The sequence below is a fragment of the Myodes glareolus genome, chromosome 11 (genome assembly GCF_982192425.1).
Source record: "Myodes glareolus chromosome 11, mMyoGla1.1, whole genome shotgun sequence".
Lineage (NCBI taxonomy): Eukaryota > Metazoa > Chordata > Mammalia > Rodentia > Cricetidae > Myodes > Myodes glareolus.
The window spans coordinates 72219168-72243749 of NC_142036.1; the positions used below are offsets into that span (position 1 = coordinate 72219168).

The 24582-nt window shown below is 40.5% G+C and overlaps 1 protein-coding gene across 10 annotated transcripts in view; it reads left to right on the plus strand.

The window, feature by feature from the left end:
- Positions 1–24582, plus strand: part of Hectd1 (HECT domain E3 ubiquitin protein ligase 1) — an 88022-nt gene that overhangs the window by 52388 nt on the left and 11052 nt on the right. For 3 of the 10 annotated variants that reach the window (XM_087911806.1, XM_087911807.1, XM_087911815.1), the window contains 13 exons: positions 552–686; positions 1604–1743; positions 2049–2372; positions 3576–3742; positions 3832–4008; positions 7548–8384; positions 8924–9145; positions 14091–14224; positions 15237–15359; positions 17289–17445; positions 19894–20116; positions 22355–22409; positions 24326–24508. In XM_087911806.1, coding sequence (XP_087767932.1) covers positions 552–686; positions 1604–1743; positions 2049–2372; positions 3576–3742; positions 3832–4008; positions 7548–8384; positions 8924–9145; positions 14091–14224; positions 15237–15359; positions 17289–17445; positions 19894–20116; positions 22355–22409; positions 24326–24508 — 2877 coding nt within the window. The remainder of the gene's footprint in view (positions 1–551; positions 687–1603; positions 1744–2048; positions 2373–3575; positions 3743–3831; positions 4009–7547; positions 8385–8923; positions 9146–14090; positions 14225–15236; positions 15360–17288; positions 17446–19893; positions 20117–22354; positions 22410–24325; positions 24509–24582) is intronic. The other 7 variants (XM_087911808.1, XM_087911809.1, XM_087911810.1 and 4 more) reach the window with 7 other exon arrangements.

A 24582-nucleotide genomic window follows, 5' to 3' on the forward strand; every position in this document is an offset into this window, starting at 1 on the left:
TATATAGACCAGGCTGGCCTCAAACTCAAAGAGATCCGATTGTCTCCACCATACCTGGCTCTGTTTGTGAATGTACTTTGTAATTTTACTTATAAGTAAATAGAAAATATTTAAGGATATATATATATATATATATATATATATATATATATAGAGAGAGAGAGAGAGAGAGAGAGAGAGAGAGATAAGTATATTTGAAGTTTGGAAATTCTAGTAAGTTAACTTTTTTCCTTGATAATCACTGTCAGTCATTGAACCTTTTACAAGTCATGTAGAAACATTTATTGATCTAAGTCCTTGGGTTCTTTTTTCCTTTTTTATTTTTGTGAAGCCTGATTTTGCAGGTCACCCAGTCTGGCCTCAAATTCATGGCAATTCTTCTGCCTCTTTTTCCCAGCCACTGGTATTGCAGATATGCCACCCTTCTGGCTTTATCCTCCCACTATGACTGTACTTTTTAATAAACTTGTTTGTGTTCATGTCTGTGAATCATTTTTATCATTCTAACAGAGACACACGTTTTCTGATGACTGTTGGTTGTTTCTGTGTAGATACTCACAAGAAGATTACGCTTTCGGCTGGAACGTGCCCCTGGTGAGACTGCGTTGATAGATCGGACTGGCAGAATGCTGAAGATGGAGCCCTTGGCTACAGTTGAGTCTCTGGAACAGTATCTGCTGAAAATGGTGAGCTCCTACCTGGCAGGGTCTTCTCGAAGTGGGCATTCTCCACATTGCTTTAATCCTTTGTAGTAAAGAAAATGCATATACAGAGTATGGTAATATAATTGCACCCAGTGATTCCATTTTTAGAGATATTTTAGAAAATAGTATTACCAACACCTTGAACATAAAGATGTTTATTAAAGTTCATCTGATATTGAAGAAGTACACAAAATCTTAATACTAACAAAAAAAGCCCTAGAACAATTGCAGATGTGAGTCACTGTACCTAAGATTTTATTTTTAATAAAGAAGTAATTGTGACAGCTTCTTCTTTTTAAATTTTTTAAAAAACTATTTATTATGGATACAGCTTTTTTCCTGCATATTTCCCTGCAGGCCAGAGAGGGCACTAGATCTCATTACAGGTGGTTGTGAGCCACCATGTAGTTGCTGGGAATTGAACTCAAGACCTGTGGAAGGGCAGTCAGTGCTTTTAACCTCTGAGCCATCTATCAAGTTCTTGACAGCTGCTTCTTAATTTGAATATTCTATAACTTTAAAGGTTTTTGAGACTAGAGAGAATAGAAAATGTTTTTGTATACTGTAACGATATCATTTTATAATAAGGACCTTTTTCTATTAGAATAATATCTGGTTTGGTAAGTGGCTGAGTGATAGTGTAAAGTCCTGAGTGCAGCTCTCCAGCATTGCAGAGACAATTGCACAGGCCAACCTTGTCACTGGTCGTAGAGCTCTGTGTCTGTGGGGCATTTACTGTTTTATATGGTCCTTAGCACGTGCTTAACTCCTGGCTAGGTCATATTTTAAAAATGTCATGTTATAACACATTTGACTTTGAGAAGGTTGGAAAGGGTGGCTTACTGTTCATTCAAATAGAGTTTTCAAGGTGACAGTCTTCTGTATTTACTTTGATTTAGGTAGCAAAGCAGTGGTATGATTTTGACCGATCCTCATTTGTTTTTGTTCGAAAATTAAGAGAAGGCCAAAATTTTATATTTCGACACCAGCATGATTTTGATGAAAATGGAATCATTTACTGGATTGGGACAAATGCAAAGTAAGTTATTTCCTGTCAGCTAAAATGACAGTGCTTCGCTGGGAGAGTAAATTATTAGATACGCACCAAACATTCTTCTACTGAAGGAATTTATCTTATATGTTAAATGTAAGATTATACCCCAGGTTGGCCTTCAGCTGGCTATGTCATCAAGGGTAACCTTGGATTCCTGGTCCTCCTGCCTCTACTTGATTACAGGAGTGCACCATCATTCTTAATTTGTGACTGGAATTAAGAACGCATATGAACCAATGCAAATTGCCTTAATGTTGATTTCTCCTTTTTTAATTTTGATTTTTGTATAGAACTGCGTATGAATGGGTAAATCCTGCCGCTTATGGGCTTGTGGTAGTAACATCATCAGAAGGAAGAAATCTGCCATATGGTCGCTTGGAAGACATACTGAGTCGTGATAATTCAGCTTTAAACTGTCATAGCAACGATGATAAGAATGCCTGGTTTGCCATAGATCTAGGTGTCTGGGTAATACCATCGGCGTACACACTGCGTCATGCTCGTGGCTATGGAAGGTCTGCACTGAGAAACTGGGTTTTCCAGGTATCCAAAGATGGACAGAACTGGACTTCTCTGTATACCCATGTTGATGACTGCAGTCTCAATGAACCAGGGTTAGTTGAGGAGTCTTTGCAAACTGGGGAACTCAGTAAAGAGCCTTGTTTATTTTTATAGTTGTGTATTGTAGAGCTCTGTTTTTTTAAATATTGAAACAAGACTTTCTTCCTAAAAACAAATCACTTGATATGTAGTGTAGACACTGACATTTTGAAATACTGACTATATCGAAAATGCTAGAGTATCAGTAGGGGCCAGCAAGGTGGCCCTTGGGTTAAGGCATTTGTTTGCCTAGCCTAATCGCCTGAGTCTGAGTCACAGAATCCACATGGTAGACAGAGAACAAGCTCCTAACTCTAATTTCTACAGATGAGTGTCCTTGCATATGTTTACACTTACACACACACACACACACACACACACACACACACACACACACACACTAGGAGCTGGAGAGAGGGCTTAGCAGTTAAGAGCACTTCCAGACTGAGGTTCAGTTCCCAGCAGCTTTACAACTATCTGTAACTCCAATTCCAGGAGGCCTGACACCTTCATACCAATGCACATAAAATTAAATTAAAAAAAAAAATTCTCGGGCTGGAGAGATGACTCAGTGGTTAAGAGCACTGGCTGTTTTTCCACAGGTCATGAGTTCAACTCCCAACAACCACATGGTGACTAACAAGCATCTGTTGTGATATCATTATATCTGGCACCCTCTTCTGGTGTGTGAGGATACATAATAAATATGTGTGTTGTATACATAATAAATAAATCTTTTAGAAAAAGAATTTAAATACATTTAAAATGCCAAGAATTTACTAAAATTTCATTTTAAAGATTTTTTTCCTTTTAAATATTATCTTTTGCCATATGCATTTTGTAAATCAAATCTTTTGACATTATAAACTAAATTAAGCATTTTTTAAAATTTCGTATTTAATTTATTAGCCATTTTTAAATCAGTTTTGTTTTCTGAGACAGACTCTCACTGTATAATCGTTGATGGCTTGTAACTCACTGTAGACGAGGCTGGCTTTGAACTTAAAATGATACACCTACCTCTGTTTCCTGGGATTAAAGGCATGTGCTACCATGCCTGGCTTTTTTTTTTTAAAGTCAAATTTTAAGTGAGTATTAAGGGTATATTCTAAAGTTTTTTATTGTGTAAGAAAACCTCACTTCCAATATCTTTTCCATGTGATTTCTCTTTTTAAAATCACATATTTTCAAACACTTTCTGTCTGATGCATTCACAGATCAACTGCAACTTGGCCACTAGACCCAGCAAAGGATGAGAAACAGGGGTGGCGCCATGTGCGGATCAAACAGATGGGGAAGAATGCCAGTGGACAGACACACTACCTCTCGCTCTCTGGATTCGAGCTCTATGGCACTGTCAACGGAGTATGTGAAGACCAGCTAGGTAATGAGAGGACACGAGACTTTGCTAAGTATTTACAGCTGGTTATTGAAAGTGACCTGGTTTCTATCTCCCTATTTCTGATCTCGTAGGGAAAGCAGCTAAAGAAGCAGAAGCAAATCTTAGAAGGCAGAGGCGCCTCGTGCGCTCCCAAGTCCTCAGGTATATGGTTCCCGGAGCACGTGTTATCAGAGGCCTTGACTGGAAGTGGCGAGATCAGGATGGCAGCCCTCAGGGAGAAGGCACGGTCACAGGGGAGCTGCACAATGGTGAGTGGGGCTTAGGACGCTTGGTGTTGAGGTCATGTGTTAGATGGTTGGTAGTACAACTATTTCTTCTGTCTTTGGACAATTTGTAAATCACATGACTATGTCAGACCTTTGTAGAACTGATAATGATGATTTCACATTAAAATGAAAAAAATAAAGCTGGCCTTAGTGCCCTACATCTTTATTCTCAGTACCTGGGAGGTAGAGATAGTGGATCTCTCTGAGTCTGAGGTCAGCCTAATAGTTCCAGGCCAACCAGAGCTTCATGCTTGAGACTCCTTCTAAAAATTAAAAACTTATTTACTTAGAAATAAACACACAAAATAACTTATTAGATTTTGATTAAAATCTACTTCTAATATTGTAGAATAATTATCAAACTAGTACTAATTAAATATCTTCAAGATACATTCCTTCTCTTGTTCCTTAGTATATTGTTCTCAAGGTACCGGTAAATCCTGATTGTGATTTTGTGTGTTTTTCCTTAGTAGTCTCAAAATTTAGGTAGTACCTTTTCACTGTATTTAAAGACATGTAAGGAAAAAAAATATTAGCGTTCAATAGAGCAAAGACTAGGAATACAGTTTCTTGATCTCTTAGTTAATTAGTATAGGGGTGCTGGGTCTACCAGCCTCTGGAGGAGTTTAAGCTGCCTTCTTTAATAGGACTAACTGTGCAAAGCAAGTACATTCATTTTGACCTTTTTGCTGTAGATTCTAGAAAAGTCCTTACCCAATAATAAACTACTCTTAGCTCCCTAAACAGTTTTCCTGCTGGCTTTTTTTTTTTAAACATTTGCTTGAACTAGATTCTTACCAATTACACTGAGCATTTAAAAATATAAAATGTTTATATTCTTGTTCTTAAATATTTAAAGAGCTATAGTAAACTTGGGCTCGGGAATTTCACTCAGTTGGTAGAGTGCCTGCCTACTGTTCATGAAGCTCTGAGTTTGATCCTCAGCCCCGCATAGCCAGGCCTGGTGGTGTTCCTAGATTAGAGATCATGTCTCTAAAAATAAAAATCAAAGAAGATAGAACTTAGGAGACTAGTTAATGTTTGGTTTTATAAAGTATTTACTTTAATGTGATTAAAAACATTTAATTTAAATACTTTAATAAATAAGTCAGTATTGTTTTAAAAATGGAAATTCTTTGGAAGTCACCACAAACATTTCTATAGCATTGAGCCCTGACGAAAAAAAACTAAAATCACAGTAGGCTTGCAGTGAGATAAAATGTAAAATGTAAAATGGTTGAGATAACAAGAGCACCATTCAGATAAGATATTAAAACATTATTATTTTTTAGGTGGCTTATTGTTAATGCGTTCATATTCTGTTATAAATTTAAGTGTGTGGCTTACTAAGAGGATGGTAGCTAGTGACATGGGATACAGTTCATTTTTTTTCTGAATGGAGTCAGCTAATACAAACACGTAAGAATTAGAATGTTCGGGCTGGAGAGATAACTCAGAGGTTAAGAGAACTGGCTTCTTTTCCAGAGATCCTGAGTTCAATTCCCAGCAACCACATGGTTGCTCACAATCATCTATAATGAGATCTGGTGCCATCTTCTGGCTTTCAGGCATACATGCAGGCAGAACGTTGTATATATAATAAGTAAATAAATCTTTCCCCCAAAAAAGCAAATTCGAATCTTCATTTCAGAACTTACAACTCAAGAAAGACACATGTTTCTGATTCTTCAAATGTTACAGTGCAATTTTGACTTCAAACATGTCGCAAAGAGCTTTTAACTTTCAAATATAATACCCACAATAGGTAATTTTTACTAATCATGTCTTTTTAATCTGTGTTTGAGCATAGAAATAGTTTATGTTATATTTAGGTATCGTCTATGTTCACCTTTTTAACGTTTTCTCAAACCTAATATGAACGATGCACACTTTTTAGTATAGTCCCACATTCTTCCAGTCCTCTCCTTACTGTTCTGAAGTCTCTGTTGGTAGAACTACCCATTGTTCACTTGTTCTACAAATTTGTAAAGATACCTAGTTAAACTTCATCTATTCAGTGGTCCAGGCAAAATATGATTCACCTGCCTTCTGGATAAAGCGTATTAATATGTTATTATATAATAATTGTTTTTATACCTATATATGAAATATTTATATGGAATTTGGATATTTCAGTATACAGTGGTATCAGTGCAGTACAGATCTTTATTTAATATTGGGATAATGTTTTGAATCTTTCCTTTTCTTAGACTTTCTCTGAAGCAGAAGAGATAGTTTAATGTTGGTTCTTCAAAAGTTATTTCAGCATACAAATACAAATTGGAATGTTTCCGTTTATGTAGATTTGGGGTGGTCAATTTTTCTTTCGAATGCCTCATGAACAGATAATCTGCAGATGGCTCAGTGCTCCTCTGAGCTTCATAACGTGAACTGAGTGTGTGGTAGTTGTGTGGCGTGTCGGTGCTCGGGAAGCTCCGTGCACTTCTGCATCTTAATGTGTTTCCCCCAGGTAGTTAGCGCCTAGTAAGACTGAAATCTGTTAGCTCGCTTCCTAATCTATTTTTTTTTTTTTGGAATTTTATTATCCTTTAAATAAAAAGTAACATTTTTCAAATAGAAGTAGAAATAGATTAAAAATATTTAGAATTGTTACTAGCTTTAGTTTATAAATTCTAAAAGATCTCATCCTGCTTTTAAATTATTTCGAGTATGTTTTTGTGTTAATTCAAATGTAGTAAACTTAGCCATAAGATATAAATAGCCAATAAGCTTTGAGAACACAACTGAAATGCAAGTAACCTAAGATTTCTATGAGTGACATAGGAATGTCTTACCTGTCACTCTCAGGATTTGTTCAACCGTAGAAATTGACTGTGAGTTGCACTTCCTCTTATGTGAACATTTGTTCTCATATAGTCATATTTAACAGTTCAAAGTTTTTCACTTGTTGAATTTGAAACCTCAGTATTTTTCTTTTACATTTAAAGAAATTGCTCCTGAGGTTGGGGATGTAGCTCAGTGGTAGATGCCTGTATGTGCTAGGCCTTGGATTTCACCCTCAGAACCATTTGAAAAGATCTCCCCCTGTCCCTTTTAACAGAATAGATACAAATACCACCTTCACAGTGTTTTTAATTATGAACAGTTGGCCAGGTGGTGGTGGCACTGGTCTCTGAGACCAGCCTGGTTTACAGAGTGAGTTCAAGGACAGCCAGGGGCTACACAGAGAAACCCTGTCTCTAAAAACCAAACCAACAGAAGACTATCACCAGTCTTGGGATGTCCAGAGATATATGTAATAAGAGGAAGAATTTTATAGGTCTCCCAGAAACCTTGTGTGTACTGTGCATTCTTTTTCCTTAGTATTATTTTGTAAGGATTAAATAGACTCTCAGTAGTATCAAGTCGTATTTTAATACCTTTTAGTTGACAGACTGTAAGTGGTTAGTAATGCAGCAAGTACAGCACTGACGAATCGCCGATCCCGTATTGTGGAGCTACTGTCTGACACGCTCCTCTCTGCTTTCTGCTGGGTCTCACAAACTCCTGTCCCTTTCCAGGCTGGATTGATGTCACCTGGGATGCTGGTGGCTCAAACTCTTACCGTATGGGCGCAGAAGGAAAATTTGACCTCAAGCTTGCACCAGGGTACGACCCTGATACAGTGGCATCACCCAAACCTGTTTCATCCACTGTTTCAGGCACAACGCAATCATGGAGCAGCTTGGTGAAAAACAACTGTCCAGACAAGACGTCTGCTGCTGCAGGCTCCTCAAGTAGAAAAGGAAGCAGCAGTTCTGTGTGTAGCGTGGCCAGTAGCAGCGACATCAGCTTGGGTTCGACCAAAACGGAACGGAGATCAGAAATTGTAATGGAACACAGTATAGTTTCAGGAGCTGATGTACTTGAACCAATTGTTGTTCTTTCATCTGCTGAAAACGTCCCTCAAACAGAAGTAGGGTCATCTTCCAGTGCAAGCACCAGCACCCTAACAGCGGAAATGGGAAGTGAAAACGCGGAGAGGAAGCTAGGCACTGATAGCTCTGTCCGTGCTCCTGGGGAGTCTAGTGCAATATCCATGGGGATTGTCAGTGTTAGCTCTCCTGATGTTAGTTCAGTATCTGAATTAACTAACAAGGAAGCAGCTTCACAGCGCCCCCTTAGTTCTTCAGCAAGTAACAGACTGTCAGTGAGTTCCTTGTTGGCTGCTGGGGCCCCCATGAGCTCCAGTGCGAGTGTACCTAACTTGTCCTCGAGAGAAACGTCTAGCCTGGAGAGTTTTGTAAGGAGAGTGGCGAACATAGCGCGGACTAATGCCACGAACAACATGAACCTGAGCCGGAGCAGCAGTGATAACAACACTAATACCCTGGGGAGGAACGTGATGAGCACCGCAAGTAAGTGAGCTCCTCCTTCTGGGGCCTGGGCTAGCCCGGGAGTCACAGGGTGCAGCGCCTTGGCACTGGGAAGTCAGGTTCTGAAGACTCTGAGTTTTAAGAATTCAGATTATCTTGTGTTTATAATAAGTGATTAAATAAAATTACATGACAAAGTAGATGACTATTAAATATTAAATAGTAACATTATATAGTAGTATAGCTTCCACCTAGCTCCTGTGTTCATTTTAGCTTCTGAAAGCTATTTAATTCTAATTTAAGTTATTAATGGGTCGAATTAATTCCCATAGAAATTACAGTAAAATTACTTCTTTTGTTTCTCTTTTTGTAGAAGCTAGGCTTTAAATATTTTGAAGATAATAGTGTTTTTTTAAATGGTAGTTTTTTTAGTTGGCTTTTAGTTGAGTTCCCAAAGTTGTTGCTTTTCAATGTTTTCATTATTAATGTGTTTCATGGTGTTTGGAAAACTTTTGCATTTTTTTTCGGAGGTTCCTACAATCCTATGTATTTTAACTGATTTGCTTCATTTTTATTTTTAGCTTCTCCTCTTATGGGTGCTCAGAGTTTCCCTAACTTGACCACACCTGGTACTACATCCACAGTGACAATGTCAACATCCAGTGTTACTAGCAGCAGCAATGTAGCTACGGCGACAACAGTCTTATCAGTGGGTCAGTCGTTAAGTAATACTTTAACCACCAGCCTCACATCAACCTCCAGTGAGAGTGACACGGGCCAGGAGGCTGAGTACTCCTTATATGGTGAGTTACAGCATGAAAGCTGTGTGTGGGCATTTGGTGTATGTTTTGTATGTCATGCTGGTGCTTTATCCTTGGTGATGGGGAGCTGGGGGTAAGGTCTCACTTTGTAATCTGAGGTGGTCTAAAACTACGTAATTGGATTGACCTTGAGGAGTCCACCTGTCCCTGCCTCCTGAGTGCCGGGATTTAAGGTGTGCACTATTCTCAGATATCCATAACCTTCCATATAAATGTCTGCATAGAAAATGAAAACTCATGATGTGGAGGAGTATTAAAATTATCTCATTATACGGGTTGGAGAAATGGTTCAGGGTTTAAGAGCACTTGTTGGTCTTGCAGAAGATGTGGGGTTCTCGTCCCAACACCCACATAGCACCTCATACCCATCCATAACTCCAGCTCCAAAGGACTCAGCCTCTCTTCTGACTTCCAAGGATATGGCATGCGTGTGGTACACAGACATACCTGCAGGCAAAAAAACCAAAAATCAAACGCATAAAATGAATTTTTAATTTAGAGGAGTGGGGAAAATGTTTAGCTCAATAAGAACAGTTGAGATCCGCCTGCCTCTGCCTCCTGAGTACTGGGATTAAAGGCGTGCACCACCATCCAGCCGAAAGCTCTGAAGTTTTGTTTTCATGGCTTCTGTACAGTATTCAGAGACAAAAGCTATTTGATTCTTTCAGTGTTTTAAAAAAGAAACTGGAGAGATGGCTTAGCAGTTAGGAACACTTGCTGCTATTGCAGAGGACCTGGGTTCAGTTCCCAACTCCCACGGGGCAGCTCACAAACATCTGGAGCTCCAGTGGGATGGATGCCCCCTGCTGGCCTCTTTGGCACTTGGCATGCTTGTTTCACCCATGCATATATGCAGACAAAACACTAATACACATTTTTTTTTAAAGCTTAAAAGAATATGTGGTTCTTTTATCATATTAGAAAAAAAATTTAATAGAAAATGTAGAGTCCCTATCGTCCAAACCTGATCCTGTGTACACACACACGCACAATACACAAAAAGGAATTATGTCTTTCAGTCAGTTCTTTTACTCAGTAAATCTGTATATCCTAATACTGAATATGTTTGTACAACACTTGGGATTACTACCAAATATTCCACTATGGGATTATCATGAAAAATTATATACCTTTTTAAAAAAGATTTATTTATTTATTATGTATACAACATTCTGCCTCCATGTATGCCCACACGCCAGAAGAGGGCCCCAGATCTTATTACAGATGGTTGTGAGCCACCATGTGGTTGCTGGGAATTGAACTCAGGACCTCTGAAAGAGCAGTCAGTGCTCTTAACCACTGAGCCATCTCTCCAGCCCCCAAATTATATAGTTTCTATAGTTATCTATAGTTATAACTTCTTCCTTTCCATAAACATGTGTGTACACTTTAGGATTGTATTGCCGGGAATGTCCTCAGGATAAATTCCTTAAAAAGTAATTACTTCCAAAAAGGTTGTTTACCTGTCAAGATGAGTTCAGGTGCCTTTTACTCCCCATTCCTTGATTGTGTTGCCTATTTTTTCCTTTGGCCGTCCCAGGACTCACAGGCTGGGTGAACGAGCGCTCTGTCCTTGTACTGTATCTTCAGCCCTCAGTTGTTTTTAAAAAATAATTTTTGATAATTTCAAATATAAGAGTTTATATAAAGATAAATTTTAAATACTTTTTACTGTACACTTCTTTAATGGGGTTTCTTTTTTCCCTATAATATTGTCTCTTCTAAGCCAAAGATTTGATGTGTTTTATGAAATGATTGTGAAAATCATTTTTCTTGATTTCTTGCTTAGTAAATTAAATGTGCAAAATTTGGTGATTATTATATCAAAGTCTTATAAATTCTTTGAGGTAGTTATTTTCATGGAGGCTCTCTGTCCCTTCCTCCTCATTTGTTAATGCAATACTTTTAAGCTTTAAGATTTATTTTTCATTGTATATGTATGTATGCACACATGAATATGGGTATTCATGGAATTCAGAATACATAATGTTAGATCCCCTGAAGCTAGGGGTCCAGGCGGTTGGGACCTGTCCAGCTGGGGACTGGTGCTGGGGACTGAACTCATGTCCTTGGCAAGAGCAAATCTCCAGCTCCTCACACTTGAGTGTCTTGTTCATGGTAGTGATAATCCTAAAGTTAATGAGGCTGTGAACCTTTAATCCCAGCACTTAGGAGGCAGAGGCAGGCAGTTCTCTCTGAGTTTTAGGGCAGCCTAGTCTACAGAGCCAGTTCCAGGAGAGCTAGGGCTACACAGAGAAACTCCATCTCAACACTCCCCCCTTATAAAAAAGGTGCAGCTGTGGGTATGCCAGTGTGAAAGTGTAGGGCTGTTGGCCGGGCAAGGTGGCACACGCCTTTAATCCCAGCTTCAGGAGTCAGAAGCTGGCAGATCTCTGAGTTCAAGGTCAGTCTGGTCTACAGAGTGAGTTGCAGGAAAGCTAGGGCTGTTACACAGAGAAACCCTGTCTTGAAAAACCAACCAAACAAGCAACAAAACAAAATAAAAGTATTAGATTATAAAATTACTCTCTCCACTCCTCACACTGCATGAAGGATAGCAGTGACGTCAGACTTGAAATGCTTTCCGGTGCTGGAGTCACATCATTGCAGCATAAACCCTGTACTCTGAGAGGCATAATTTGGGTCTGCGGGCTGTTCAAATATTTGACATTTAGAGCTTCTGATTTCTTTTTTAGGATAAAATTTTACAGTGTAGTTGAAGCTAGCTTTATATATTTGATCTTCCTGCCCCAGAGTCCCAAGAGCTAAAGTTATAGATGTGCACCACCATGCCTGGCACTCAGAGCTCTTTATTGTTCTTATATACAAAATAACAAAAGAATGTGGGGAAATGATTTAAGTAAATTATTAAAATATCAGAAAATTTCAGTAGATGATGAAAACCCAGTCTGAAGACGTAATGGGTTTGTTTTTTGAAGAGCCAGTTCCGTTCGTGAGAGCTCCTGTGCACTGCCATATAGCCCTCACGTGTGCTAAGGGGAGCATAGTCCACTAAACTGAAGATACCACTGATGGTAAGACACACATGTTTCTAAACGTCCCTGATGCTGAATTGTTGCTGGTCGTGCTGGGACTTGTCAGTAATTACAGGACACATACTGGCTTCATAATATTAGCTGTTAAAAATGTTTACCTCTTTAATTAAGTAGAGTACCATGATACTTCTGAAGTTTGATTAAAAAGCTTTTGTCTCTAAGGTCTGTAAATGCAAGTTGCTAAATATTTTTGGATAATATGATGTTCTTTTGGAATATGTATTTCCATTGCTTAGTTCTAGTATTAAGAATTTGTGACCTCACCCTCCCTCCTGGGGTCTGCAGGTGGATGCCTTTCAAGATGTAGACCAAGGTGCTAGAAATGTTAGGCACATGAAAGATTCATTGTTCCGGGCGGTGGTAGTGCACGCCCCTTCAGTCCCAGCACTCGGGAGGCAGAGGCTGTGGATCTCTATGAGTTTAAGACCAGCCTGGTCTACAAGAGCTAGTTCCAGGACAGCCAGGTTGCTACACAGAGAAATCCTGTCTTCAGAGAGACAGACAGAGAGAGACAGAGAGAGAGAGAAGAAAAGAGTTTGTATTCCTTTTATACAGCTAGTAAACACTTCTCTTGTTTGGCCTCATTATTATTTTGCTGTTTGTTTTTAATTGTCGTAAAGAACAGCTTGTTAGTGTCTTTATGTTGAATGATATAAATTTGATACATACTTTAAAATTGTTCATTATTCTTTGTGTGTGTATGTGATACGTGTATGTGGAGGTCAGAGGTCAACTTCCAGGTGTCAACTTTTCCCCTCTGCTGCAGATTTTGGGGATTGGACTCAGGTTCTCAGGCTTGTCTGTCAAGCACTTTTGACGCACTGAACCTTCTTGCTGGTCCTTGTTTTGGTTTTGAAAGAAGCTTACTGTAGTTCCAGCTGACTTTGAACTCATGATTCCCCTGCTTTCACCTACTGAGTGCTTGTGTTACAGCTATACACCATCACTCCAACATGACCCAGTCTGCACTGGGGAGATGTCCCTAAGAAAGAAGATGATAGAGGGGATTTAAGATTACTGAGCTTGCTTATACATTAACTCATACAGATAATGTGAAAGATACTATATACTTATTCTGTAACAAACAGATGTTATTCGTAAGTAGTCATAAGTAACATGCCAGGTCTAAGCTTCATTCTTTTTGATTGTCTTAAATTCTGTTTGTCTTCATAAGGCCTTTTTATAAAAGCTTATATTTCTAGATATTAGTCTATTTATTTATTTATTTTTGCCTTTTAAGGACGGGGTTTCTCTGTGTAAACACCCCTGGCTGTCCTGATACTTGTTCTGTAGACCAGGCTGGCCTCAAACACTCAGATCCGCCTACCTCTGCCTCCCAAGTGCTAGGATTAAGGTGTGTGTCACCACCACCTGACTAGTTCGTTTATTAAATTCTGTCTTCTATCGATTTCTTAGATAATTGGACATTCTAGCTGTGTTTATAATGATATATTTGTGATACAGCAGTTCTTCACCCATAGTGTGTGCTCAGTAGATATTCATGGTGGAATCCACGACACCAGTGCGCTCTTTTCACCATATTGTGTTTCCTGTCACACTCAGAGAATGAAGGTGGGGTTGTATGTATTTTTGTTTTGTTTTAAATATCATTCACGTGGTTGTCCTTTCATAGATTGTTTTAGACTGAAATACACTTTATGGTCATCCATTTTCTCTGCCATGCTTGTGATTAGTCTCGGTTGTTAATTATTATCTTATATGTGTTGATATGTAGGTGGCATCATTAACTGGCATTTATGCTTGAGCCTTTTGAATTTTATTTTCAGTTTGTACAACCCCAGATGCGAAGACACCTTGCGTTGTTTATTAATTGTGTTGATAATCAGGTTGTTGGCTTTTTTCCTTCCTAGATTTTCTTGATAGCTGTCGTGCCAGTACTCTCTTAGCTGAGCTAGATGATGATGAGGATTTGCCCGAGCCTGATGAGGAAGATGATGAGAATGAAGATGACAATCAGGAGGACCAAGAATACGAGGAGGTTATGGTAGAGAGAATCGCCCATTCCCTTCACTAATATAGGTGTTAGAAGCCAGACATGGTGGTTGTAGACCCAGTACTTGGGGAGTAGAGATAGGAAGATCAGAAATCCAGAGTCATTCTCAGCACTTGGGGAGTTGAGACCAGTTTGGGCCCTATAAAAGGTTGTCTCAAAAATAAAATAGACGGGATAAAATATTAAATGACAAAAAATGTTAGTGGAATGAAGAACTTATTTATTTATTTTAAGACAGGGTTTCTCTGTAGCTTTGGAGCCTCTCCTAGAACTTGCTCTGTAGACCAGGCTAGCCTTGAACTCACAGAGATCCGCCTGCCTCTGTCTTCTGAGTGCTGGGATTAAAGGCTTGTGCCACCACCACCCAACAGGAATGAGGAACTTTTAAAAAATACTTTTTAATATGTATCATTTAGATGGCATATGCCTGGAGCCCACAAGACTGTGGGAAAGATGCTTGCCACTCAGCCTGGGTGACTTGAGTTCAGTAATCCCCGGGACTCACAGTGAAAGGAAAGGAGAGACTGGATTCCTCTAGGTTGTCCTCTAACCTCTACATGTGTACCCGGGTACCTGTGTATACTGTGTATTACACAGTGAATGTAAAATTAAGGGCAGATGACACGTTGTCCCATCACTTGGGCTGAAACAGGAAGATTGAGGGCAGCCTGGGATTCCTAGGGAGTTCTGGGCCAGACTGGGCTATATAACAAAACTTAGTCTCAAAATACAGTGTTGCTAGAAAGGTTGGAGGAGTGACTGTGGTGTAGTGCACTCTGCAGACGCAGGGCTCTGGGTTCAGCCCCGAGGCTATGGAGACAGGAACACACGTAAGTGCCTTACACTAGAAGACCAGTACACAGTGCACGGCAAAGAAAGTCCCAAACACCTTATTGACCAGAAAAGAGAAAGATTTTTAAATAATGCTTTTCTTGGGCTAGACTGAATGAAGAATGTTGACCAAATCATTAAACATGTGTCTCTTGGTGTTTTTGAATTTTAGATTCTGAGACGTCCGTCCCTGCAGCGTCGAGCTGGCTCCCGCTCTGATGTGACACACCATGCTGTCACCTCACAGCTGCCACAGGTTCCTTCTGGAGCAGGCAGCCGACCTATCGGGGAGCAGGTACTTCCACATTTACTGCCCCGTCACGTGTTTTTACAGTCACGGGATACATCTTATGCCAGAGGAGGAAGGGCTGCTTTCACCTGAACCCAGCTGCCTGGTGTATAGGTTCCAAGCACAGAGAACCCAGGGTTTGCTCAGGTGTAGTGCAGCCGTGAGTTTCTTATGTGAAACTGAAACTGCTTCATCTTGGGCTCTGAGTAAAAATGAGCAGGTAGTAAAACAGCTGAGGTGTGTAGTAGTCGAAGGAATGCTTTGTTTTTGTTTTTTCATTAAGGCATCTCAGCCAGGTGATGGCGCACGCCTTTAATGCCAGTACTCAGCAGGCAGAGGCAGAGGCAGAGGCAAGTGGATCTCTGTGAGTTCAAGACTAGCCTGATCCACAGCGTGAGTTCCAGGACAGAGAAACCCTCTCTCTCTCTCTCTCTCTCTCTCTCTCTCTCTCTCTCTCTCTCTCTCTCACACACACACACACACACACACACACCAAAAGAAGAAAAAGGAAGAGGAAAAGCACCCTCTAGTCCTTATCCCTACTTTTCTACTCTTTATAGACCCCCCCCCCCCATGCAGTGTAGATCAGAGGAGGTAAACATTTTCTGTTTGCACATCGTGGGTCCCAAGAGTTGAATTCAGGTCATGAGATTTGGTGGCAAGTGCCCTTAGCTCTTGAGTCATCTCATCATTCCCTTGTAGTGGTGACCTTAGTGGACAGTGGTCACTATGAGGTGGGCATAGTTCTCGCTACACCGCATGAGTTACCTTGCTTCTCCCCAGTGGCTCTCTAAGTGTTCATCACAGTTTTTAGCTACAGTGACTCTGAAGTCATACATAGTAGTTTGGGGTTCAGGATGCAAGCCTAACACCATAGCTATGTAGTTTCAATTTATCTATTGGAAAAGGTATTTAAATCAAGTGTTCAAACTTTGAGAGGCGTATGTATGCATGTGTGCCATTTGATTTAATAGTTAAGACTTTCATCTGTTTGTCTTGTAGGAAGTCAAAATGCCTCCCAGTGACTCATCCATTTTGTGTAATCAATCTAGTATGAGATGAAATTTACATTAAGAAAATCTTATTTTAAAATAATAGACTTGGAAAATTAGAAAAGTACTACAAAAGGCTTTTTACCTAGGTTTTTCTTGATTGTTAGTGTTATGCCACCAAATTGTAATATCAAAGATAGGAAATAGAGATTGTATTTGTTTTTTGTCTTTAGGAAACTGTTAAATTACAGAAAGAAAAGTTCATTCCTTTAAAATCATACCCTTTATACTTACTGTCACAAACTATTTGGAGCTAAAAAAAATACGGAGAAGAATGAGATCTACTGTAAATTTATTTTAAAGACTGCAATGTAGACAGGAAAGAATTGTTTCTTACTTTTAAAAACAACGAAACAACAGAGGGGAATCGTTAATCGATTTTAGTTCAGTATAGATAGACTCTTTCAGATTAGGTAGAATCTTTTTGTTTGTTTTTCAAGACAGGGTTTCTCTGTGCAGCTTTGTAGCCTGTTCTGACAGGCGCTCTGTAGACCAGCCTGGTCTTAAACTCTGGAAATAGAGACTGAATATAGTTCTTTGTCATATTACCACAGGTACAGAGTTTTGTACCCACTGGTCAGTATACATTTGATAAATAAATATGTGTCTTTACACATTTGTATTAGATTACTTCAGTTCAAGTAAAGGAAGCACAGTCCCCATAGAGAACAAACCAAGTTCACCAGCAAGATGGCTCAGTGGCTCTTGCCTGACAACCCGAGCTTGGTTTCTGAGACTCACATGTTGGAAGGAGAGAACCAGCTCCCTCAAGCTGTCCTCTGCCCTCTACACAGACAGATGACTTACCTTGTAGCTGCCTTATTTGGTAGGCATCAGTCAGTTCAGGGAGAAGCTCTGTGACTGTGTGAACTTCCCGCCGCAGGAGGAAGAGGAGTACGAGACCAAGGGCGGCCGGCGCAGGACCTGGGACGACGACTACGTGCTGAAGCGGCAGTTCTCGGCCCTGGTTCCTGCTTTCGATCCCAGACCAGGTCGGACCAATGTCCAGCAGACAACTGACCTGGAGATTCCTCCCCCAGGTACAGCGTGTTTGAGTGTGCGATAACCAGTGAGATAAAGTGCTGCTTATGTTTGCAAGTTAATATTAAAAGTTCTTTCTTTTCTTTTTAAACTCTAAATTGTATAGATGTTGGGACCAGTGATAGGATTCAGTGAGTGATGGAGTTTGCTGCTAAGCCTGACAAACTAGTTTCAAACCCTGGAATCCACATGGTAGAAGCAGAAAGCTAATAAATTGTCATATGATTTCCACAACATGTGGAATTGTGGCGCCTCCCTGTCCCATATATAAATAAATATTTTTTAAAAATAAGTTAAAAAGAAAGCTGTTTTAGGGCTGGGGAGGTGGCTTAGTTGACAGACATGCTTACTTTTACTTTGCATGCTTGAAGACTTGTTTGGATTCGCAGCACCCATGCAGAAAGGTGGTGGGGCACCCAGATGGTTCAGCCTTAAAGCAAGCTGCCACTGTTCTTGCAGAGGATCCAGGTTTGAGTCACACCTTCCATACCAGGCAGCTCACAACTGCCTATAAATCCAAAACGGATATTTTACAGAAGCCAATCACAACTTCTCTCTGTCTCTCTCAAGCAGAGTTGGGGTTTTATTAAAGGTATTTTAAGATGGGTGTGTTGGCACATACCTGTAGTACCAGCACATGGAAGGCTGATGACTGAGGGTCAGAGGATCAGAACTCCAAAGCGAGCTTCAGCCTGGACTAGAAGAGACTGTGTCTCAAAACAAGAACAACAAAAAACCTTCAAATGATAAAAGAAGGGGAGGGAGTAGAATAGATACTTTAAGATAGATTTTTTTAGCATGGGGGCTAAGAAAGATGTTTAGAAAGAAAGATATTTCAGAGAATGGATATGGGCTTCTCAAGGAAGAATTGTTCTGTGTGTGTGTGTGTTTAGGGACTGAACCTAGGACCTGGATTCATGTGCTCTGCCATGAAAGTTCATCTCTAACAAAGCATTGTTTGTATTTGTAAAGTCTTTTAAGCAAGGTGTTATTTAAAGGTGGGGTTTTAAATTCTGTTAACTTTGGAAAGCTATCTGCTTCTCTAGTCAATATTTCTAGAGTGAGTTTGCCTGGGTGACAACTTCATCCGCTAACACTTTTCATAGGGCTAGGTGTGGCGGCACGTACCTTTAATCCTGAAATTTAGGGTCAGAAGCAGGTGGAATTCAAGCCCAGTTAGGCTGCATTATGAAACTCCGTCTCCACAACAAAACAAAAGCTAAAGAAAACCACTTCACCTTTTTAGGGTATTGTAGGCACCTAGTGTGCCCCCTCCTACTCACAATACCTAGATCTTAATTTCTGGAACTTAAAACCTCGTTGCCCCAACATGGAGAGAGACTTTGTAGGTAAATCAAGTTAATCACCTTTAGATGGGCCCAATATCATCCTTCTAAGAATGAGGCAGAAGGATGAGAACCACAGGATATGTGGTGCCAGGGAAGCAAAGGTCAGTGATGAGGGCCGTGAGCTAAGGAATCTGGGCAGACACAGCCTCTAGAAGTGAAAAACAGCAAGGAAGCTGACTGCAGTGGAGCCTCCAGAAGGAATAAAGATGACAATTTTGGTTCAAAACTTCAAATCTCAAGAAGAGTGAGAAAATATATTGGTGTCGTAAGAGCACCCGTTTTGTAGTAATATTAGATCTCCGCATCTCTTTCATGGAGAAAATGATGCTTCTTGTTTGGCAAGGTAGTTTAAAAAAAGATGAATGTTAAGACTTTTATATCATGGTACCTGATTGTGTCTCAGTAAATACCAGGTATTCTAATACATGGTCCTTAAAAAAGATTTGTCACTAAATATGGTTTTATTGATATGAAGAGACTGTTCCCTATGAAGATACACAGATTTTTTAATTTAATGTCTTAAAGATAGATAGAACTTGAATAAGATGTTCTGTACTCGCTTTGTAGAAGAGCAGTTCCTTAAGAAGCACAGGCAGCTGCCGACTTTCTGGGCAACTCTGTCAGCGCTGTTCCTATCCTGCTTTGTGTATGCTAGTGAGCGGGAGGATGTTCGTCTGTTTGTGTCCAGTAACAGGGCCGTGTTTCAGTTAAAGTTGTCAGTGGGATGCACGCTTTTAATCCCAGAGTTCCAGGACAGCTGGGCTGTCTCAGGGCGGGACAGGAGTGGGGGTGCGGATGCGCCACTACTGCCCAGCAATACTTTACTTTTTTAAGTAAGACAGTCAGGGATCATGTTGTCCTGGGTCTGAGAGGCTCAGGAAAGTGGGTTGCCATGGGTTCAAAGGCCTGCTTGGAACTTGCTGGACTCTATGGCAAATTCCAGGCCATCCTGAACTTCATACTAAGATCTTTTCTCACAAATCAGAAATAATAAGTAAAGTAAATCTTGAAGCCAGCGAGTCATAAGAAGATGCTGTTAAGTGAATGTATGCCTGGTCTCTCTGTGTGAGACTGTTTTCTCATCTTTTATATCTTTAGGAACACCACACTCGGAGCTCTTGGAAGAAGTTGAATGCACTCCATCCCCTCGATTGGCTCTCACGCTGAAAGTAACTGGGCTTGGAACAACTCGGGAAGTTGAATTGCCGCTTACCAATTTCAGATCAACCATCTTTTATTATGTACAGAAATTGCTTCAGCTGTCTTGTAATGGCAATGTGAAGTCAGATAAACTTAGGCGTATTTGGGAGCCCACGTACACGTAAGAGATTTTGATATTTCAGTAGTCTTTGTTACTATCTATGAGCCACAGAGTGTTGAGTCTCTGTACTGTGCATTACAGGAACAGACAAGATTTGTTTCTTGTTTCGTTGCTTTGCAGGGACCAATAAGGTTGCTTCTGACTGCAGCTGTAGGATGGCTAGGCTTTATGATAGGAATAGTAAATGTACCTTATTTGTCCCTTCTGTGGAGTAAATTAAACTACTCTATTTACTCCACAAATAATTGTCAATGACCCAACTGGTTTAGTGTGCTTGCCATCAGATTTGTACCCAAGCTGTACCCCCAAAATTTGACCATTTTTGTTTCTCAGTTTTAAAATCTATGAAATGAAGCATAGCCGGGCCGTGGTGGTGCACGCCTTTAATCCCAGCACTCAGGAGGCAGAGGCAGGTGGGATCTCTGTGAGTTTGAGTCCAGCCTGGTCCAAGAGCTAGCTTCAGGACAGGCTCTAAAGCTACAGAGAAACTCTGTCTCGGAAAACAAGCAAGCAAACAAAAGAAGCATAATTGTGAGGAATTAATGGATTAACACACGTGAATTGTTTCTAGGGCATAGCAAGTGTTTAGTATTACCCAGTAAGTAAGTAGTATTTTATAACAAACAATAAATTATTAACACTTAATTTCACTTTCGTTAATTTGGTTTATGATCTTTCAGTAGTTCATAATCCTAGACAGTATTTGATAAAAGTAATGTAGGTATTTTTGAAATAGAAAGTATAGTGATTTTATCACCTCAGATACTCAAAACTGATTTCACTGTCTTAGAAAATAAGCATTTCTTACTGGGTGGTGTTTGTTGACACACGCCTTTATTTCCATTCTGAGGAGGCAGAGACAGGTGGATCTCTGAGTTTGAGGTCAGCCTGACCCTACAGAGGAGTTCCGGGACAGCCAGGGCTGTTACATAGAGAAACCCTGTCTCGAAAAAATAACAAAGAAGAGGATAAGCATTTCTCATCATTGTTATTCCTAGCCTTTCTGTCTGGTCACAGAAAAATTGCATTTTTGCCTCATTTTATTTATGTAACTCTAAAAGAAGTCAAAACACTTAGTATATAGAGCGTTCATATTTTTAAAAGCTCTGCAGGCGTGGGGCTGTTGAGATGGCAGTCTGCTAAGAGTGCTTGATGCGAGGCCTGCAGCCTGAGCTCCAGCCCCTGACCTGTGTGGTAGAAGCAGAGAACCGACTCAGTCCTCTGGTTTCCACATGTGTTCTGTGGCATGTGTGCATCCAATGTACACACGTACAAGTAATTTAAATCACTTTGAAAACTGTAGAATTGATGTATGTATTTGTGGTCCTTTTGGGGTTTTTGTTTGTTTGTTTTGAAACTTGTTAGGAGGCCGCTTGTTTCCCGGCCCAGCACCTCAGATGCAAAATAACCACACAGAAACTATATTATTTAAAACACTGCTTGGCCCAATAGTTCTAGCTTCTTATTGGCTAACACTTATATCTTAATTTAACCCATTTCTAGTAATCTGTGTATCGCCACGTGGCTGTGGCTTTACCTTATGTGACGTCCTGGCGTCTGTCTTCAGCAGGGCTACATGGTTTCTCTCTGACTTCTTTTTCCCAGCATTCGGTTTAGTTTTCCCTGCCCACCTAAGTTCTGCCCTATCAACAGGCCAAAGCAGTTTATTCCCCAATGGTATTCACAGCATACAGAGGGGAATCCCAGATCAGAGACAAGCCTTTTCTGTGTAGTCCCCACCTGTCCTTTGTTCTGTTTTTTAAAGATGGAGTCTCACGTATCAAAGGTTGTCCTCAAACTTGCTATGTAGTAAAAGATGACTTTGAACTTATGATCCTCCTGCCCCTGCTTTCTTACTCTTAAGTACTGGACATGTACCACCACACCTGGTTGATGTGTGCTTTTTTTGGAATGTTTTGTCTAAAAAATTCTTTTGAGTCAGACAAGTGTCATGTGGCTTAATAATCCCAGCATTTGGGAGGCAGAATCCAGTCAACAGAATCAGTTTTGAGGTCAGCTTGGGATATACAGTAAGAGTCGTTGGAAAGAGTAAGGTTGAAAATAGACCTCAGTGATAGAATATTTGCTGACAACTCCTTGAGTTCAAGTTCAGTGTCTAATGAAATGTATATCTAATGAATGACCTCATTAGCTTGTATTTTCAAAGATTAGATCTTTATTGGAAATAAGTATAAATATTTGATTTTTTAATTAATTGAATAATGTCTTCATGTTTAGAATCATGTATAGAGAAATGAAGGATTCTGATAGAGAAAAAGAAAACGGGAAAATGGTAAGTTATTTTTACACAATGGGGCCTAGTTGCTTAGTGAAAAATGTGAAGAATGTCTTAGTGAGTGTTTTATTGCTGTGAAGAGACACCATGGCCAACTCTTACAGGATTGGGGCTTGTTTCCGGTGTCATCATAGCAGGCAGCAGGCAGGAGCGGTGCTGGAGAAGTCGCTTCATCCTGTTCTGCAGGCAGCAGGGAGAGAGAAGGGGCTTGTTTTGGGCTTTTGAAACCTCATAGCCCATCTCCGGTTACACACTTCCTAGAGGTCATACCTTCCTAAGTTCATACCTCCTAACACTTCTGTTCCTATCAAAGAGCTCCACTCCCTGATGACTAAGCTTTCAAATCTACTAGCCTGTGAAGACATTCAATTCCCTGACCCTCATAGCTTTCTAGCCACATAGTGCAAAACTGCATTCAGTCCAACGTCAAACGTTCCCACAATCTATCAAAGTCTCAATAGTGTTTAAATAGTCCAAAGTGTGCCAGGCAGTGTTGGCGCATACCTTTAATCCCAGCAAATCTCTGTGAGTTCGAGGCCAGCCTAGTCTACAGAACAAGTTCCAGAAGAGGCTCTAAAGCTCCAGAGAAACCCTGTCTTGAAAAACAAAACAAAATGTCCGAAAGTTCAAATATTCTAAGACTCATGGCAATCTCTTAACTGTAACCCCTTGTATAAATCAAAATGCAAATCACATACTTCTAACATACAATGGCACAGAATATATGTTACCATTCCAAAAGGGAGGAAAGAGCCAAATAAGGGACTTCTCAACCAAAGCAGGACCAAAAACCAGCTGGGCAAACTCAGACTCTATATTTCCATGTGCCCTTCAGACCTCTAAGTCCTTTCAGCTTTGTTGACTGCAGCACACCTCTCTCGGACTGCTTCCACTCCCTGTTAGCAGCTCTCCTTGGCAGGTATCTTACAGTTCTAGCTTCTCCAGCATCCTGAGGTCTCCAAGGCAATTTAGGTAGGCTTCACCTTCACAGTTCCATGGAGCGACCTCTCTAGCCTCGCTGCAGGAGCACCCATGACATATCCTTGCCTCAGCTGTTTTCCAGAGAGGGAGAGCCTTGACTGTAAATCCAGAGCCACGCTCCCAGAGTTGCCACGTCCTGCTCCTTCCTGGGGCTGGACCAGTTACATCCACACTTTGTCCTTTGCGCGAGCTTTTCATGAATTCTTTTTCACAAGTTAGAGCTTGGCTGGTGGGGTCTGGCTCTCAGGGCGCCGCGCACTCAGCTGCAGACTTTCCTTTCAGTTTTTGATTTCCTTGAGGACTGAACTTAGCTCCATTCCACTTCCTCAAACTGTAATTTTGTTCTTGTGTCCAGCATGCCCCCTTTCCATTATAGATCTGCTAAGATTGACAATACTCTAAATACTCTGCCGGTGATATTAATCCAAAACTCAATTTTGCCTTAGGCAGATATTTAAGACAAGGGCAAAAGGCAGCCACATTCTTTGGCCAAAATATCATAAGAAAAGAATGGTTTCTAGGCCACTTGCTAATATTGTTGTCCTCTGAAACTTGTTGAGCTGAGAGAGCTGAGGGTGAGAGAAGAGAGAGACAGAAAAACCAGGCCTGCTGTGGGCTTTTGAAACCTCAAGGCCCACCCCTAGTAACAGGCTTCCTCCAGCAAGGCCACACCTCCTAGTATTTCTAAAGCTTTCAAACAGTTCCACTCCCAGGCAGGTAAGCCTTCAATTATATGAACCCGTGGGTGCCATCTTATTTAAACCAACTCAAGGAGAAAAAACAGATTGTATCACAGTTGAGGAGGAGGGAGACTGGCGCTGAACTCTTGAAGTTAGACTAGGTGCATGATCTCATGGCTGCGTCTGTAATGCATGTGAGATATCACAGACCCCATCACTGGGAGAGGCCACTGTTTGGTTTTCCTGCCGTAGGGCTGCTGGTCTATAGAGCATGTGGAACAGTACCTTGGCACTGATGAACTACCAAAGAATGATCTGATAACCTACCTGCAGAAGAACGCAGACGCCGCTTTCCTGCGCCACTGGAAATTAACCGGCACTAATAAAAGTATTAGGAAAAACAGAAACTGTTCTCAGCTTATAGCCGCATATAAGGTATATATTGTATTAAAGTATTGGTTTGAGTGGGAATGGCTTGCGCTTTGTTTTAGCTTTAGAACCGAGGGCTA